Source organism: Schistocerca nitens, chromosome 2, assembly GCF_023898315.1.
Source record: "Schistocerca nitens isolate TAMUIC-IGC-003100 chromosome 2, iqSchNite1.1, whole genome shotgun sequence".
Taxonomy (NCBI): domain Eukaryota; kingdom Metazoa; phylum Arthropoda; class Insecta; order Orthoptera; family Acrididae; genus Schistocerca; species Schistocerca nitens.
The window spans coordinates 612,292,090-612,309,239 of NC_064615.1; the positions used below are offsets into that span (position 1 = coordinate 612,292,090).

Genomic DNA, 17,150 nt, shown 5'->3' on the forward strand with positions numbered 1-17,150 from the left:
GAATTACTCTGTGGTGTGATAATTTGGAAATAAACGTTATATACGTTACCCCAAGTTCCACCTCCTCCCAAAAAGCGAGATACATAGAAACAAATACGAAGTACGTAGACTAGACATCGCGTCTATGGCGATGTCGTCAGAGTCTGAACACAAGCTTTGATGAGGCAGTGACGTCATTGTCAAGGAACGATTTAGTTCCAGAATTCACGTGTAATGATTAAAGGATAAAGACCAGGCCCTTACTCCTGCCAAACTGCTGTCCACTGTCTCCGTATGAGGCACTTTCTCGTTCAGGGACGTGTGTAGCGCACAACATTCCTCGACTCTAGCAGTGGAGTAAAACTTCTACCAGAAGGTTGTTCAGAATAGTAATATTTTGATTTCAGTGGAGAGTTCTAGGAATGTGCTACAGTTTCTCGCACGTTGTTATGCGGTGTCGAAAACGATTTGTTGTTATAAGTGAACTAGCGACACATTCCGGCTTCATACGGTTAGTTACGACAGACGAGTTGTCGGGGTTAGCGGCAATGCCGCCACCGCGCATGACTATGAATAAAAATCAGAGAACAACTCAGACCATTTAAGCATTGCACGCCAGGGAAGTTCTCAGGAGGCCTGAATGTTGTCTGTTCCGTAGTTAATGGCGTTTGGAGTGATTTCTCAGGGTAACGAAGGGAGAACATCATGGTTTAATTAATTAAAATGTTTATACCCAAGGCTAATAGGATCTACCTGTGTGTGTGCGTGTGCGTGTGTGTGTGTGTGTGTGTGTGTGTGTGTGTGTGTGTGTGAGAGAGAGAGAGAGAGAGAGAGAGAGAGATCGTCAGAGACTTACATCTCTTTTTCTTTCTCTTAATGCGTGAATGCACATCCACACTAAGTATTCTGTGCCAATCTTTCCGCATGGTGGTACATCAAAGAAAGCAGAACGCATGTACTCAGTTTGAGTGGAGTGTGTTGCACTTTGCAGAGCTGTGCTTAGAGTTCTTCCATTCACCACTAGATGTCTATGACATTTGACATGCTTTTCACAGCAGTAGTGGTGTTTAATTCGTCATAGTTGAATGAAGTATTTAAAAATTATATACGCATTCCTTCCTCATAAGTCAGTCTATCTATCAGTGAAAACCAGATCAATATCCTCCCTACAGTAGATCCCGAGATTAGCACAAGTATACTGATAGAACAGCGACTAAGCACTTCAGTTTATATGTGGATAGATAGTTGGAAATCCTCTGTTGTGTCAGTGTTGCCTGCACCCACCCACTTTTACAAATCCCTCCAAATCATCGAACGCCATGCGCTCCACCTTGTCTTCTGTATCCACCTTCCTTCCCCCACACTGCTCCTGTTCGACCTCATTCTTTTCGTCCAACATCTCCACATACTTTACACTGTCTGCAGGCTTGATCCTTCCACCCCCTGGTTTTCTCCTTCCTCTCCACCCCCCGCCCATTGCCGCACCTCTATCGCTGTATCCCTCCCTCTCACCACCTCCGCACCCTCCATCTCCTTCATCAGGGCAATTTCCAACATCTCCCCCTCTCCCCCTCCCGGATGTTGAACTTCGCCGTACAATGTACCCTTCCTTCCAGCTGTAACCTGGCCTTGTTCCATTCCCTCCCCAGGGTCCCTCTTTCCCTCTCCCCTCCTTCTCCCAGAGCAGATTTTCCCCCTCCCCCTCCCTGCGTCCCTGCACCCCCTCCTCAACTTTGTCCCTCCCTCATCCTTCCCACCTTAGCCCTCTTCGACGCGCCCCTGTCGGGCTCCCCCCTCTACCCCCCTTCTTCCCTTCTCCCTCATCTCCATGCCCCTGGTAGATCCTGTGTTTTGTTCATCGTCATCGGTGTGATATGTCAGTGTTGTGTTTGGTGCTGTTCTATTGTGTGTCAAGAGCTGTGGTTTTACTTGTGTGCTCAACCTGTTTATCGTCCATGACTATTCCGTGTTACGACGTCTGTCACGTGCTGTTTTATTTCCTTTTATTACTTTTCTGCTTCTGCCATACTTTGTCTGGTACCTTTTAATCAAGTGCGTGTTTTTTGTGTGAATTACTTTTTTTAGATTTTTATCTCCGATTTACAGTCATCAATTTGAATGTTTTCTTTCCTTCTGTTCAACCTTTTTTGTTTTCTATATTATGCCATGTTTTCTTCTGCATATTGTTTTAAATGTCTTCCTGTCTATTTTTGTCTCTCGGCTGAAGAGCAGCACTTATGCAGCTGCCAGCCTGCCCCTGATAGGGAACGGAAGTAACAATAAAAGGAATAAAAAGGAAATGATAGAAGAGAGAGAGAAGATAGAATGCAGAAGAAAGATAAATGCTAGGTAGGCTAACACGGTAGATAGTGTTGCGCTGTGTCAGATGAGGGCAAATGCCGTTCCCTTAAGGCAGGAAGAGTGCAATTCATGGTACATTGAAGATGACTTCATACAGGATACCAGTCCATCTCCTGAAGTTGATCAGTAGGAAGCTTGTCGAAACGTTGCTTCAAGGCAGTATTGTTTTAAGGTAATAACACAGGAAGATTTCGTCAGAGCAATTCGACATCAAGTCTTATAATTGCAAATTAAGGTAGTCTTTTTTCGTATAAGCATGAGACCACCTTTTGGATCTTGGCGTTGGTACATTGGTTTTACTCACCCGGAGGCACAGTGCCCCGCTGTTAGGACGACAGAGGTGGAGATTAGCGACCCACCGCACAGGTAGGAGTAGTCCATGATGATGGACGCCTGGTGTGCGAACTGGCCGAGTGAGGCTGGGGAGCCACCTATAATGCGGCCAGCAGTTTCCTCAGCCTTTGGATGTCCAGCTGAAACAGGCGGAAACTGGTCATGGGTTGGCAGTTTACTTAAACACTTCAGGAGAGATTTGGGAATATGACAAGTTTTTGTCCTGGTTGTGTCTATATATTCAGATAAAACTGCCACAAGTCACATAAAATGTACACTGCCCAACTTAAAAAATGAAGTATCACGAAGAGGTGGTGGGATGACAATATAACTTCATACACCTACAATCAGCATGTATGTAAATGACAAGTGGAATGGCCATCAAAGTGAATTAGTGTTCTTCGTGTTTGGTGTTGTTGGTAGGGTATACAAGAATCGGGATCAGTATCAGATGTTGAATGATCACTGTGAAGAACACGGAGATGCTGTATACTCGCGTGAGACACCATTATGAAGAGCTGAAAGAGTTTGAAAGGGGCCTCATTGTTGGTTTCCATTGGGCCGGCTTGTCGAATTGTGTAATGTCTAAATTTGTGGGACATTCAGACATGACAGTGACTCGAAATTGGCCTGCAAAGGAAATGTAAGGGCAGGCATACTTGTCTTCAATGCCCTGGTCAACGACTTCTGACCATCACAAGCGAGGACTAACTTGTGAAGCGAGCTGATTGTAACCCCTTCATATCAGCGCCTGCCATCCGAGCACAGGTAACAACCCACTGCAACATTCTGTGTCATCCTACAACATATACATTTGCGTCTGGAGGGGTACCATGCCTAGGAACACCACTTCGTCTTAATGAGTTATCTTTCAGGCGACAGTAGCTTGCTGGCAACTTTCAACAACACAATGCTCATTCAAATATGTCATGTGGCACTGTGAACTGTCTGCTTGATGTTGACGTACTACCGTGGCCAGAAGGACCCCAGAATCTGCCCTTACTGAGCATTTGTGGGATCTGTGTAGATGTGCCAGTACACTAAGGACCCGTTGAAACAGTTGTAGATCAACTTGTCTCAGGAGAGGATACAATGGCTTTATGACACCCTTCCCAACAGACTCACTGGTTGCATCCAGGCGAGAGGCGGTGCAATGTCACACTGGTATGTGGGCCACACTGGCAAGTGCTGTATAAATTTGACTTGAAATTGTAATCGCTGCAATAACAGCACACTCCCTCTCACCCTATGAAGTGTGTGCTTCTGTCATTTTCTCAGGTAATGTAATTCACTGTTACCGACTTCGCTCATCAGATGAGAGCATCAGAGCAATGATTGTAACTTAGCATGTTGTGCCATTTACTGATCGACTATACGGGAAGTTGTTGTTAAATACTGTAGTTTGGGCAGATGTGATGTTGATCACCCACGAGGGGAGAAGCTAATACTAGTGAGTCTAATACTATGCGACTTATGGCTATTTCGTGTGAATATTAATTAAAACGGTCGCCGTGTGCCCTGTAGGCGACCCCTACTTTTTTTTTAAAATGATGTCCAGTTTCTGTATTAACCACTACTGTGACCCCCATATACAATACCTTTTGTACTGTCTGTAAAATACTGCTATTTGTGAATTATCGTATGAAATTTGCAGTAGATCCACAAATTCTGCAAACCACTGTGAAAAGCGTGGCAGAGGGTACTTAGCATCATTTCCTCCAGTGAAATTCACGTACAGAGCGTGGGAAGAATGATTACTTACATTCATCTGTCAGCACATTATTTGTCTAATCCTGTCTTCAGAATAATTGGTTCAAATGGCTCTGAGCACTATGGGACTTAACATCTGAGGTCATCAGTCCCCTAGAACTGAGAACTACTGAAACCTAACTAACCTAAGGACATCACACACATCCATGCCCGAGGCAGGATTCGAACCTGCGACCGCAGCAGTCGCGCGATTCCGGACTGAAGCGCCTAGAACCGCTCGGCCATCCCGGCCGGCTTTCAAAATAATTACAGGAGCAACAAATAGGGGGCTATAGTATATTCCTATACTCCTTACTTATCGTCTTCGACATATCGTCGAAGCAGGAAGCAGAAGACTAGTCAACAACAGAGTGCCAAATCCAGCCAGGTGAACCACAGAAACCAACTCGCCGGCTCAAAGAACGCCCCATGGCGTGGGACGGGAGAAATCAAAACCACTTTCCCAATACTCAAAACACTGTGAATGATGTTGAGGATTAGTTAAGACAACTTTGACAAAATGAGGTTCCCAAAGCAAGCAGATAACACTCACGGAAAGTCTAGAGGATATACCCAGACGCATGAGAAAATTACATTGCGTATGTGATGGTTCATAATACCAAAAATGCCTAAGGGTAAACAGGGGAGACAATCTGTAATAAACCACCTTAAAGCAACCGCTAGTCTTTCGCATTACAGTCAAAATTAGATAAAATGCCTCCATGCCGTAGCTCAATCTGGTTGTTCAGTATGAGTTGCGGATACAGTTCCATGGCACACACCATCTCCACCTCTTCTAATACATAAATAGTGAGACACTTTTCCTCTGTAAGTAATATTCTTAAATTTTTAGTCGTGTGACCACGGAGTGATCATACTCTCGAAAGTCGGTTCTCAAGGCAGGCTTCGAACTTCGTTCTCTCTGAACCACACATGGACCCACGTCCACTCTGCCACGCGTAACGAGTAAGGCAATTGCCTGATATTTTTGACAAGGCATCTGCACTCTATATCTCACTTTCTCACCCAATTTACCGGGCGTAGAGAATGCAGGTCTTATACTTTTTTGCCGTGGCATGAGAACCGTGCTGGCCCCAGCTTATGCGTTGGTTTAAATCTTGACTGTTACTCTGCGTTTGGTTTCCAGCGATTATTGCTGTTATGCCGTGGTTCTTCCTCTTTCTACGTGTGGCAGCAGCAGTGTGTATCGATATTCGCGCCCTGTACTGTCTTTGGTTTGGTGCTTATAGTTTCCAGCTAGCCGGTGTGCGGCAGTCGGTCGGTTAGTGCGTTTGAGCCTGGAAATCTCCGCGCACCGCAGTGGGCCGGGCCCGCTGGCAGTCTCTACGCAGTGTCGGAGTGTGTGGGAGCTGTTCCAATTCTTACGAGGTTCGTGGCTCACCGACCCAGGACAACAAAATTGAGTGGTGTTTTAATTACCGAAGCCAGTCTGTTCACACTGTGCCGTTGGTTTTCATAGTTGGCTGTTGGGGGGTTTCCCGTGAGCAACAGCGAGTTTTCGAGCGGTAAAAGTTTGGCCACCATCCGGTGGAGTTTAACTGTATTTGAAGTCCAAGTGCTCCAGCGGAATTTTCTGCCTTGCGGCCGTTAGTATTCGGGTTACCTGCCCTGGCCGCTGATGTAAAATTCAGGCAGTGTCCTTTCCTCATCGTGTTGTCGCTGTCCAAATGGTTCAAATGGCTCTGAGCACTATGGGACTTAACTTCTGAGGTCATCAGTACCCTAGACTTAGAACTACTTAAACCTAACTAACCTAAGGACATCACACACATCCATGCCTGAGGCAGGATTCGAACCTGCGACCGTAGCGGTCACGTGGTTCCAGACTGTAGCGCCTAGAACCGCTCGGCCACCCTGGATGGCTGTCGCTGTCCAACACGTGTGTGTAGTTTTGACAGCTTATGCATACTTAGTTGTGGGCGGCTACGCCTTTTACGTTTTGGCGTTTTGGCTTTGGAGTTTTGTCGGTGGGTCCGTTGACTGTCTCTTGGTTGAGTCTTGCATTGTTTGGGCCTTCAGCCTCATTTAAAATATTTTTTTCTGGATAAAGCTTTGGGCGTTCTGCCTCTTGAAAATTTAGTGTAGTAGTGTTTTTTTTCCATTACGGGCCTTCAGCCGTCTTAAAACTTAAATTCCTTACTTGTTAAATCTCAGATTGTTTGGGTCTTCAGCCTAATTTAAAAAAAAAAGTTATTTAAGGATAAAGCTTTGGGCCTTCTGCCTTTGAAAATTTATTGTAGTTGTCTTTTTAAATCATGGACCTTCAGGCGTTTTAAAATTAAATGGCCTTACTTGTCAAGTCTTAGATTGTTTGGGCCTTTAGCCTCATTTGAAATAATATTTAAGGATAAAACCTTGCACTTTCTGCCCTTTGAAAATTTATTGTAGTTGTGTTTTAAATCATGGGCCTTCAGCTGTTTTAAACATTAAAGAGGTTGTGCCCTTAAGCCATAAGATTGTGTGACATATTCATTCGATAGTTAAGCTCGGAAATTTGCGCTGTAATGTTTGGGCAACTACATAAAGTTAAATGTGTTCGAGGTAACTGACAGCCGCTCATTTTTGGCCCTTTTCCACAGTTCCAACTACCTATTCTGTCCTGCGGATTTAACCAGGAGTTTCAACATGATTAATAACTTTTTTCCTAAATTTCATCTGTTTTTCCTGCGTATGATAGTCGATAACTGTTATGCTCTGACAAGCCAAATGTTACGTCCTCGCTACTAATGATAAAAGGGTGGAAGGTGGTCAAAGGATCTGACGTCGTGGGAATATGGATAGGCAAGCAAAAGATTAGTTGAGACAAGTGCACTTTGAATGAATACGAAGGCTACTCGGAAAGTATGGTCCGATCGTTCGCGAAATGGAAACCACTGTGAAATTAAAAAATGTTTCGTTTGAAACAGCTAGCTAGACCTTTCATTTACTTTTCCACATAGTCGCCGCTCAGGCTTAGACATTCGTTGTAGCGTTGTACCAACTTTCCAACACCCTCGTCCTAAAGGCAGCCGCTTGTGTTTTCCGCCAAATCTCTACGCTTGTCTGCAGCTCGTTGTCTGTGGCAAAATGTTGTCTTCATAGCCAGTGGTTCATGTGAGCAGAAATGAAACTCAGTGGGCTCCAATTACAGGCTGTATTATTGGTAATCAAACAATTCCCATCGAAAACGTTGCAGGAGCATCTTCATTGATCCTGTAGAATGCGGGCGAGAATTGTCATGAAGAAGGAAATGCATTACTGTAATGTTGTACGGGACAAATAGCTTCAAGCGAAATGTTCACCAGAACCTCACACTTGACGAGAAACGCTTTTTTCTAGGCATCTTTACGTGCTCAGTGTGCGCTCAAAGCTGAAAAGAGCGACGTGACGCGATATGTGCACAGTTTCATCGGATATTCACTGTCGTTTCCATTTCGCGATCGATCTGACCTTACTTTCGGAATGGCTCTCGCATATTATTCTCAACTTGTGCGGAAAAACTGCTACACTGTTGATAGCTTGTGGCAGACGCGCCTAGCTGTAAGCATCTAAGTAGCTGACCGTTTGCCGGCAGGGCTATGAGCTACTCGGTGTAACGTTCGGTAGCATCTCGCGTCACAGAAGTAAACTCGACTAGAAGAGTGCTCAGGTGCCCTCCACTTATAATACCCTCCTTGTGTTCTTCATTGGTCGCCGGCCTGGAGGTTCCTCATCGGTGGTGATGTGCTCGCGACGCCCGCAAGAACTTTCGAAGCACAGCCTCCGGGAGTTTCGATAAGCTACGATACTACAGTAATGCCGTCAGGTGTTGCAGATACGTCGATGGCATGTAACTATTGCGGAGGAGCACCAAGGACAACAGCTGTGAGATGGTCCATCTTCTTAACTGAGTCCACGAGAACACCCAGTTCACTATACAGCGTAGTGGAGAGGGTTGGTTACCGCATTTAGGGTTGAAGATTTCCCCTCACGATTCCCTTTTTGACATCTGGAGTAAACCCTCCGCCACAGATGTAGTTATTCATCGGAGTTTTAACCACCCGCTTCCATATAAGATTGGTGCTCTACGGTCTGTGCTGCACTCCTAATGTTCGCCTGTGACGTGAGGCCTTTGACTAGGAATTCTGTATCATTCTTTAACCTGTCCAGGTCAATGAAAACGACAGGAATTTTGTGAGCGGTATTAATAAGAGCATACTTCGCAAAATGTCAGGTTTGTTACTCGACAGCCGGCCGCTGTGGCCGAGCGGTTCTAGGCGCTTCAGTCAGGAACCTCGCTGCTGCTGCGGTCGCAGGTTCGAATCCTGCCTTGGGCATGGAAGTGTGTGATGTCCTTAGGTTAGTTAGGTTTAAGTAGTTCTAAGTCTAGGGGACTGATGGCCTCAGATGTTAAGTTCCATAGTGCTCAGAGCCATTTGAACCATTTTTTGTTACTCGACAGGGAGTGAGGACGAGAGGAAGGAGGGTTTTCATATTATGTGACGGAGGGAAGATGGATGGGAGAATAGGTTCGTACGTTATGAGAGGATTTCGTATTACAATAAAATTTCGGAAGGAATCGGTAAGCTTCTCAAGGCTAAAGTGTAAGAGCTGCTTTATTAGTCAAATGGTTCAAATGGCTCTGAGCACTATGGGACTTAACAGCTATGGTCATCAGTCCCCTAGAACTTAGAACTACTTAAACCTAACTAACCTAAGGACTTCACACAACACCCAGTATTAGTCCTTGGCAATCTTTATCGAAGAGTGAGGCAGAGAGAGCAGAAGTCGTGTCATAAATATCAGGTGACACAGGTTTATCGTATCCAATGTGACGATTGCCTTGTGCATTACGCATACTAACCGTCAGCTCGAAGTGAAGTTCAGAGAGCACGCAAATTTGAGAACTTCAAGGTCTGCGTTGAGCACCCTTTTCCGTTAGTATGGCCACTTTGTGCTCTTCGCGCCTAAAAATTTAAGAATTTTACATAGAGAGAAAAAGAGTAACACCCTAAATTGTTAGAAGAGGTGGAAATCATGCATGGCATGAAATTGTATCCGAAAATGATTTGAACAAATGGAATGAGGGAATTTTCTGTGTTCTCGACTCTACTGCGGGAGCATAGTGGTTCCTTTAACATGGTTCATTACAGCTGTCTCTCTCCCTTCTTTACCCTTAGGCATTTTTGGTTTTGTGAGCTTTTCCTTACAATGTATTCGGCTGTGCCACCAACGTATGCGCAATGTAATTTGCTCATCCGTCTGGTTTTATCCTCTACAATTTACATACGTGATATCTGCTTGCTTGTAACCCTTAATTTGTCATAACTGGTGTCAATAATTCCCAACATTCATAGCATGTTTTGAGTACAGGGGACGTGGTTTTTGGTTTCTCCAGTCCAAAGTCATGGTGGCGACTCAATGCGATGTATACTTTCATTCACCACATCGTGCCGCACCTGCACTGCGGCCGGTGGTTGATTCAGCACACCTGGGTCGCTCTGTATTGTCGATGGGCGTTCTGCTTCCTGTCTCGATGACATGAGGTCCAACATCTCACTTTCGCTCGTTCTTACGTGGCACAGGGTGTTTCCCGACGCCCAACTTTTTCATCAATTACCATCCGCCACTGACTATTCTATGCCATTAACTATGGAGGTCGCACCTTTTGTATTCTGCGTCAAGTTGTTCAAAAAATGGTTCAAATGGCTCTGAGCACTATGGGACTCAACTGCTGTGGTCATAAGTCCCCTAGAACTTAGAACTACTTAAACCTAACTAACCTAAGGACATCACACACATCCATGCCCGAGGCAGGATTCGAACCTGCGACCGTAGCAGTCGCACGTCAAGTTGTTAATCATGTTTTTATTTTCTTAAGAACACTTGTATTTTATCTAGTCTCGTAATTTAGCGCTTTTGGGTCTGGTATTACTTTGATGTAATGGGTTCAACCACTATCATTGTTAATGTCTTGTCGTTTAGATATACACCTGATGATGTAACTGTAAGCCACGAAACAGATAGCATCTTAATTGAATTAGTTCAGCTGTTGGCACAGCTGTTCGCGAAGTTCTTGCTATAAAAATATAATGGCTGACATTGCGAGTGCGTTTGGAAATCTGGCACGACTCGGAGTGCTTGCCTACCTTAGAGAACTACAGAGTCCAAAATATTTGTACCTAATTTCAAGGGCGCACTGTGGAGGGGGGCATAATATCCCTCCTCTAACATTACCTTTTATTTAATTTTTTTTATAGAAATAGCCGATACCAAGTACCTAGGAAGGGTGAACACTATCTCAACTGTTTAACTAAATGAATTTCATATGATTTTGCATACGATGTATTGTATTTCAGAATAAAATGTATAAAAATAAATTAATGTGTTGCAATCGATATGTGCTAACAGTTAAAATTAATCTTATTTTAGAAATATTTGAAATTACGAAATATCTGGTATACTGAAAATTCATATTATTTATTGCACAATCTAACGCTCAGCTCAGGGACTCACACCTAGTCAGTACGTGGCTGGCGACCACGGGGTCCCGAACTGAGTCCTGGCATTGCTTCCACTTACTTATGCCAGGCTCCTCACTTTTACCTTTCCTATTTGGCCACCCTCGGCCAACTCTTGTTCTTTTCCGATCCTGACGCTATTAGGTTTCGAGGGCTAGGGGTCTTCCATTTCCAACCTATACTTCTACTGAGCCGAATATCTCCCGGGATAAGGAGATTACCTTCTATCAATTGCCAACGGCCTTCTAGGAGGGCGGATGAGCGGCTAGAAGGAAGGGCACTCTCTTGCCCTTGGGGTGGGAAACTGCTCCTAAAGGCGGAGGAGCCACAAGGTGGCCAACGGAATAGAATGGAGAAGGCAACAGGAAACCACTCCATTAAAGACCCGGGCGGGTATCCCAAGTATCAACAGCTTATGATGGAAAGCTCTTTGGTTAAATTCTCCGGAGGTAAAATAGTCCCCCATTCGGATCTCCGGGCGGGGACAACTAAAGAGATACCAAAATCCAAAAGCATTAATGTAAGAAGGATAGCAACATGGAGCGTCAACTCACTTATTAAATGTGGTAAACTGGAAAACTTGAAAATGGAAATGAAACGAATGGATATCGATGTACTGGGAGTCTCAGAAATGAGATGGCCAAACGCCGGCGACTTTTGGTCAGGGGATTACACAATCATACGCACTGGAACAGCACAAGACAATCCCGGGATTGCAGGAGTGGGAATTATCCTCAGTAAAGAGATGGGGTTAAGAGTAAAAGGATTTGTTCAACATAGTGAGAGGATATTTTATGCCCGATTGGAAACTAAACCAAGAGACACAATCATAATCCAAGTATACATGCCAACTACGAGGCACGAGGATGATGAAATCGACATGATGTATGACCACCTTGAAGAAGTAATTGGCAGAATTAAAGGAGCTGAAAACCTTGTCATCATGGAAGATATGAATGCCGTTGTTGGGGAAGGTAAAGAAGAGGATGTGGCAGGGAATTTTGGATTAGGATTAAGAAATGAAAGAGGGGATAAACTTGTAGAATTCTGCCAAAGAAATAAACTTTGCATTACAAATACCTTCTTTAATCATCATCCAAGAAGAAGATATACTTGAAAAATGTCTGGTGACATTAACAGATATCAAATTGACTTCATATTAGTGAAGCAAAGATTTAAAAACCAAGTTAAGGACAGCAGATCATATCCAGGCTGTGATGTGGGAAGTGACCACATACTCGTTATGATGAAGACTGAACTAAAATTCAAGAACATTAAAAAAAGAAGTACATGTAAATGGGATTTGACAAACCTGAAAAACGAAAATACACTGAAGTACTATCAACTAGAAACAGACAAGAAAACAAATACACAGGGCTGCAATGACATCCAAAGCAGCTGGGAAAAAATAAAAACTGGTATTTTAGAAGCAGCAGAAGAAGTAATAGGAAAAGAAAGGACAGAGAAAAGGAAAGAATGGATCACTATTGACCTACTAAATATGATGGAAGAAAGAAGGAAATTAAAAAATTCTGTGAAGAAGGAAGACCAAGAGAAATACAAGAGTCTGAAAAACAGAATCAACAGAGAGGCAAAACAAGCAAGAGAAAAATACCTTGATGATCTCTGTATTTCAGTTGAGGACAACATGAGCAAGGGAAATATCGACAAGGCCTATAAATGTGTGAGACATTGCTTTGGAGACAGAAGAAACAAGTGTAGGGCTGTGATGGATGAAAATGGCAATATGTTGGATGACGATGACGAAGTTGCAAGAAGATGGAAACAATATATAGGAAAACTGTACAGCGGACCAGACCTGTCTGAAAACATCATGGAAGAAGAAACAGAAGTAGATGCACACAACATAGGTGAACCTATATTAAAGGAAGAGTTTGAACTAGCTCTGAAAAATTGAAAAACAACAAATCGCCTGGTATAGACAATATCCCAGCCGAACGTCTGAAATCTGGAGGAGAAAAACTGAATCAGGAGGTGTATAATCTTGTTTTCAACATGTACAAGCAGGGTAAAATTCCTACAGACTTTGAGAAAAACATTATGATCCCCATTCCAAAGAAGGCAAATGCTACAAGATGTGAAAATTATAGGACGCTCAGCCTAGTTACTCACGCCTCTAAAATATTAACCTCAATTATCCTAAAACGCATAGAACAAAAAGTCGAAGCTACACTCTCCGAAGACCAGTTTGGATTCCGGAAAGATAGAGGAACCAGAGAAGCAATATTTGCTCTAAAACTAATAATAGAGAAACGACTAGATAAGAACCTGAAAACATACATAGCTTTCGTAGATGTAGGGAAAGCCTTTGATAATGTTAAATGGGATAAGATGTTTGAGGTACTCAAAAAAGTAGGAATAGACCATAAAGATAGAAAAATGATATGGAACCTGTACAAAAACGAGACAGCAGTTATTCGTGGACGGACAAAACAAGAAGAGGTGCAGATACGGAAAGGTGTCCGACAAGGTTGCGCACTGTCCCCTGTTATCTTTAACGTATACATTGAAGAGGCGCTGAAAAAAGTAAGGGAAAATTCACAGACAGGTGTAGTAATTCATGGCCAACGAATAGATATGATAAGATATGCCGATGATATAGCTGTCCTGGCCGAAAGTGAAGAAGATCTTGTAGTCCTACTGAATAGAATGGATAAAGTTATGGGTGAAGAATATAATATGAGAATTAATAAAGCAAAAACAAAAGTAATGGCATGCGACAAAGAAGATCAAGTGAAAGTCAAAAGTTCATGTAGGCAATGAACTGCTTGAACAAGTTGATAAATTTACTTATCTGGGCAGTAATATTACCAAGGATGGAAGGAGCAAGGCAGAAGTGAGAAGTAGAATAGCTCAAGCAAAGGCTGCTTTTAACAAGAAGAAAAACATATTAACATCTAAGAGCATCAGCCTTGAAATCAGGAAAAGATTTTTGAAATCATATGTGTGGAGTGTGGCATGCTATGGGTGTGAAACATGGACTCTCGGGACAGAGGAAGACCAGAAGCTAAATTCTTTTGAAATGTGGCGCTATAGACGCATGCTCAAAATAAAATGGATCGACAAGGTCACAAACGAAGTGGTTCTGGAAAGAGCAGGTGAGAAGAGAAGCTTCTGGAGTTTCATTGTTAAAAGAAGAACACACACACATGAGTCCTGAGGCATACACACAGGAATGTGCTGCTGAGGCTCACAGGAGCAATTGGGACAATATTGTGGAGCCATTATTAGTCATAATATACTTCGTGTATCATAAGGATAAACCTGGTGTATACAAATAGAAACGCGATGATTAGTCAAAAACCGTAGCAAACAGACACTGGTGTTGTTACGCTGCGGGATGTAGGTCCTATTTATATTTGTATATATTATTACTGTGCTGCTGTAAATGAGACCTATACCTCAATCTGCTCGTGTGAGCTGGCTCGCTCTATCGTCTCGGCAGTGAGTAACCGGCTCGCTCGCAGCGACTTACAGGTTGGTAGAGCAGTCTGAAAATCATGTATGAGCCGGCTACGTTGAGAATTAATTCTTTAAGAAAAAAAAATCAATACGTTGCCCCGTTTCCGAGTTATTTTGCATTGAAGTTAGCACTTAAAAATTCAAGCAGCCAGCCGGAGACAGTGTCGTCAAACTTGTTCTTCGTTTGGTTTCCTCAAACCAAACAGACGTTGATTTCGCTCTGCTACCTTAAATTTATCACTTCCTAAAAGGCTACATTTTCCCTAGTAACGAGCTTTCGAACAAGTGGTAACTGACGACCTACAGAAGCCTGCGCATTACCCCATTTAAGACGTGCAAGTAATTGAATTTGCTCACGCAACGGACCCGACTGCCTAACGTTAATGCTAAATAACTCGGAAACGGCGCAATGTGTCTAAATATCTTCTTAACAGTTATTTCACAGAATAACCTGCCACGTCAATGGCCTTACGCAGTGGTAATACTGGTTCCCGTCAGATCTCCAAGTTAAGCGCTGTCGGGCTTGGCTAGCACTTGACTCGGCGACCTTTCGGGTATGCCGAGCACTGTTGGCAAGCGGGGTGCATTCGTCCGTTGTGAGTCCGATTAAGGAACTACTTGACTGAGCAGTAGCGGCTCCGGTCACGAAAACTGGAAACGGCCGGGAGAGCGGTGTGCTGACTACATGCCCCTCCATATACGCATCCAGTGACACCTATCGGCTGAGGATGACACGATGGTCGATCGTTACCTCCCATACAAGACTCTCACAAGTTTTGCAGACTGTTTTTGAGCATCCTGTGTTAATGGAGAAAGAAGTGCTGAGGGGAAGGTAGGGGAGGGAGGGAGGGTGCGGAAGAAGATAGCTTCACAACGAGTCTTAATTCTACAATCGATAATGTCAAGTTATGCGGATATGTATTGCTTCACGGTGGCTCTAATGCGTTTCGTGGCAAATTTATATTCTAGCAATGTTGTATTAATGAGAAATGAGATTCTAATTAGGCATATCTTCGCCGGCCGGTGTGGCCGAGCGGTTCTAGGCGCTTCAGTCTGGAACTGCGCGATCACTACGGTCGCGGGTTCGAATCCTGTCTCGGGCATGGATGTGTGTGATGTCGTTAGGTTAGTTAGGTTTAAGTAGTTCTAAGTTCTAGGGGACTGTTGACCTCAGATGTTAAGTCCCATAGTGCTCAGAGCCATAAACATATCTTCATATTTTGATGAATCCAAGAACGTGGAGTAGTTAAATGCAAAATGTGATATTTCTTACGATTGATGCACCCTTATGATGGATGCTGTTTTGGGACGTAATTTAAGCTGACAAATCTAACCACTTTATTTCAACATTAATCTTAGAAACACGGGAACTCAATGGAAATTACTTATTTTGCTTTTCACTAAAGCACAAATTTCTGTTACCACTTTTTGACCACTGATAAAACGAAGAAAGGCTCTTCAGCTAAAGTCTGTCAATAAGCTTCTGTGGATAGATTTCGCGATCTCCATTGCTGAAAAACATTCCTCCCATAAGTATTTAGATCGAAACATCGAGATAATCTTAGCTGCAGTCCTGTAAAGTTGTGAAAATTTATACTGAGGAAATAAAAGTCTGCGAAACTAATTTTGTCTTGGAACATATCATGTAACTCTTAGCACTGTAGGTCTATAATTTCTAACTAAAATTAAAGCAATAACAGCCCTCGGTCGCAAAAATTAAGCCTTTTGGCCTTGTTTCGGCACTACTATTAGTGCCCTCATCAGAAGTAAAACATTCAAACTGGCATGTCACATATATAATAAATATCAAGCTATAAAGCTTTAGACCCAAATAAAAAAAAAAAAAGAATACATGGACGGCAAGCCACTATGGGCTGCTCACACATGTCAAGCCACAGGTAGCAACAGACTGAGGCGCCCATTTTTCTGACTAAAGCTTTATCGCTTGATATTTATTTCATACGTGACATTCCAGTTTGAATGTTTTACTTCTGATGAAGACACTCATAGTAGCGCCGATTCCAGGTTAAAAGACATAATTTTTGCGACCGAGGACTGTTACTGCTTTAATTTTACTCCGTAAACGGTTGCTGACCACGCAGACAAGTTTCAAACTTTAAACACTCAATAATTTCTCATTAAATCTAATTTCTACCTTGTCAACATCAACTGAAAATCAATGAAACTACGCAACGCTTTGCAAACTGGAAAGCATCCTGGCAACTAGCGTTAATTGCAGATTCCTCCTGATAACAAAAAAAAAGTGTTTTCATGCTGAAAACAGTGGGGAAAATTAACCAGACATTTACTTCTCTACTCCCATAAGATGAATATTTTCTTCAGTCTTCAGTCACAACGCTTAATTGCACTTTCTTTAAATTTTGCACTTTCCAACTGTCCGTAATACTTTACACGTTGTAAACTGAATTTTCGTTGTGTTCAGACTTTGAATCACATTTAAGCATATCAAGAAACCATCGCATACCATGAACCTAGAGGCATACCGCACTAACCTATTGTAAACTGATGTTGATATGTCTAACCTTCGCTTTGAAGATCCTAACCCGGCTACTTCTCCACGCTACTTCTCATCGATTTAAAAAGACCTAATCTAAGCACTATGGCGTAAGAAAATATGACCACATCTAAGGTTACGCCGAGCCAATGCTTACAAAAATTGTTTGCCACGCTCATAGAGCAAACGTTTACAGTGAAATGTTTCACAAATTTATTCAGTGCACAAAA

The 17,150-nt window shown here is 43.1% G+C and overlaps 1 protein-coding gene across 1 annotated transcript in view; it reads right to left on the bottom strand.

Annotated features, from left to right (window-relative positions):
• The window catches only part of LOC126235198 (brachyurin-like), a 52,701-nt gene extending 42,745 nt beyond the window's left edge, over positions 1-9,956 (bottom strand). Inside the window, exons 1-2 of the mRNA XM_049943927.1 lie at positions 9,836-9,956; positions 2,645-2,813 (exon numbers count right to left, since the gene is read on the bottom strand). Coding sequence (XP_049799884.1) covers positions 2,645-2,813; positions 9,836-9,956 — 290 coding nt within the window. The remainder of the gene's footprint in view (positions 1-2,644; positions 2,814-9,835) is intronic.
• Between the last annotated feature and the right edge of the window lie 7,194 nt (positions 9,957-17,150).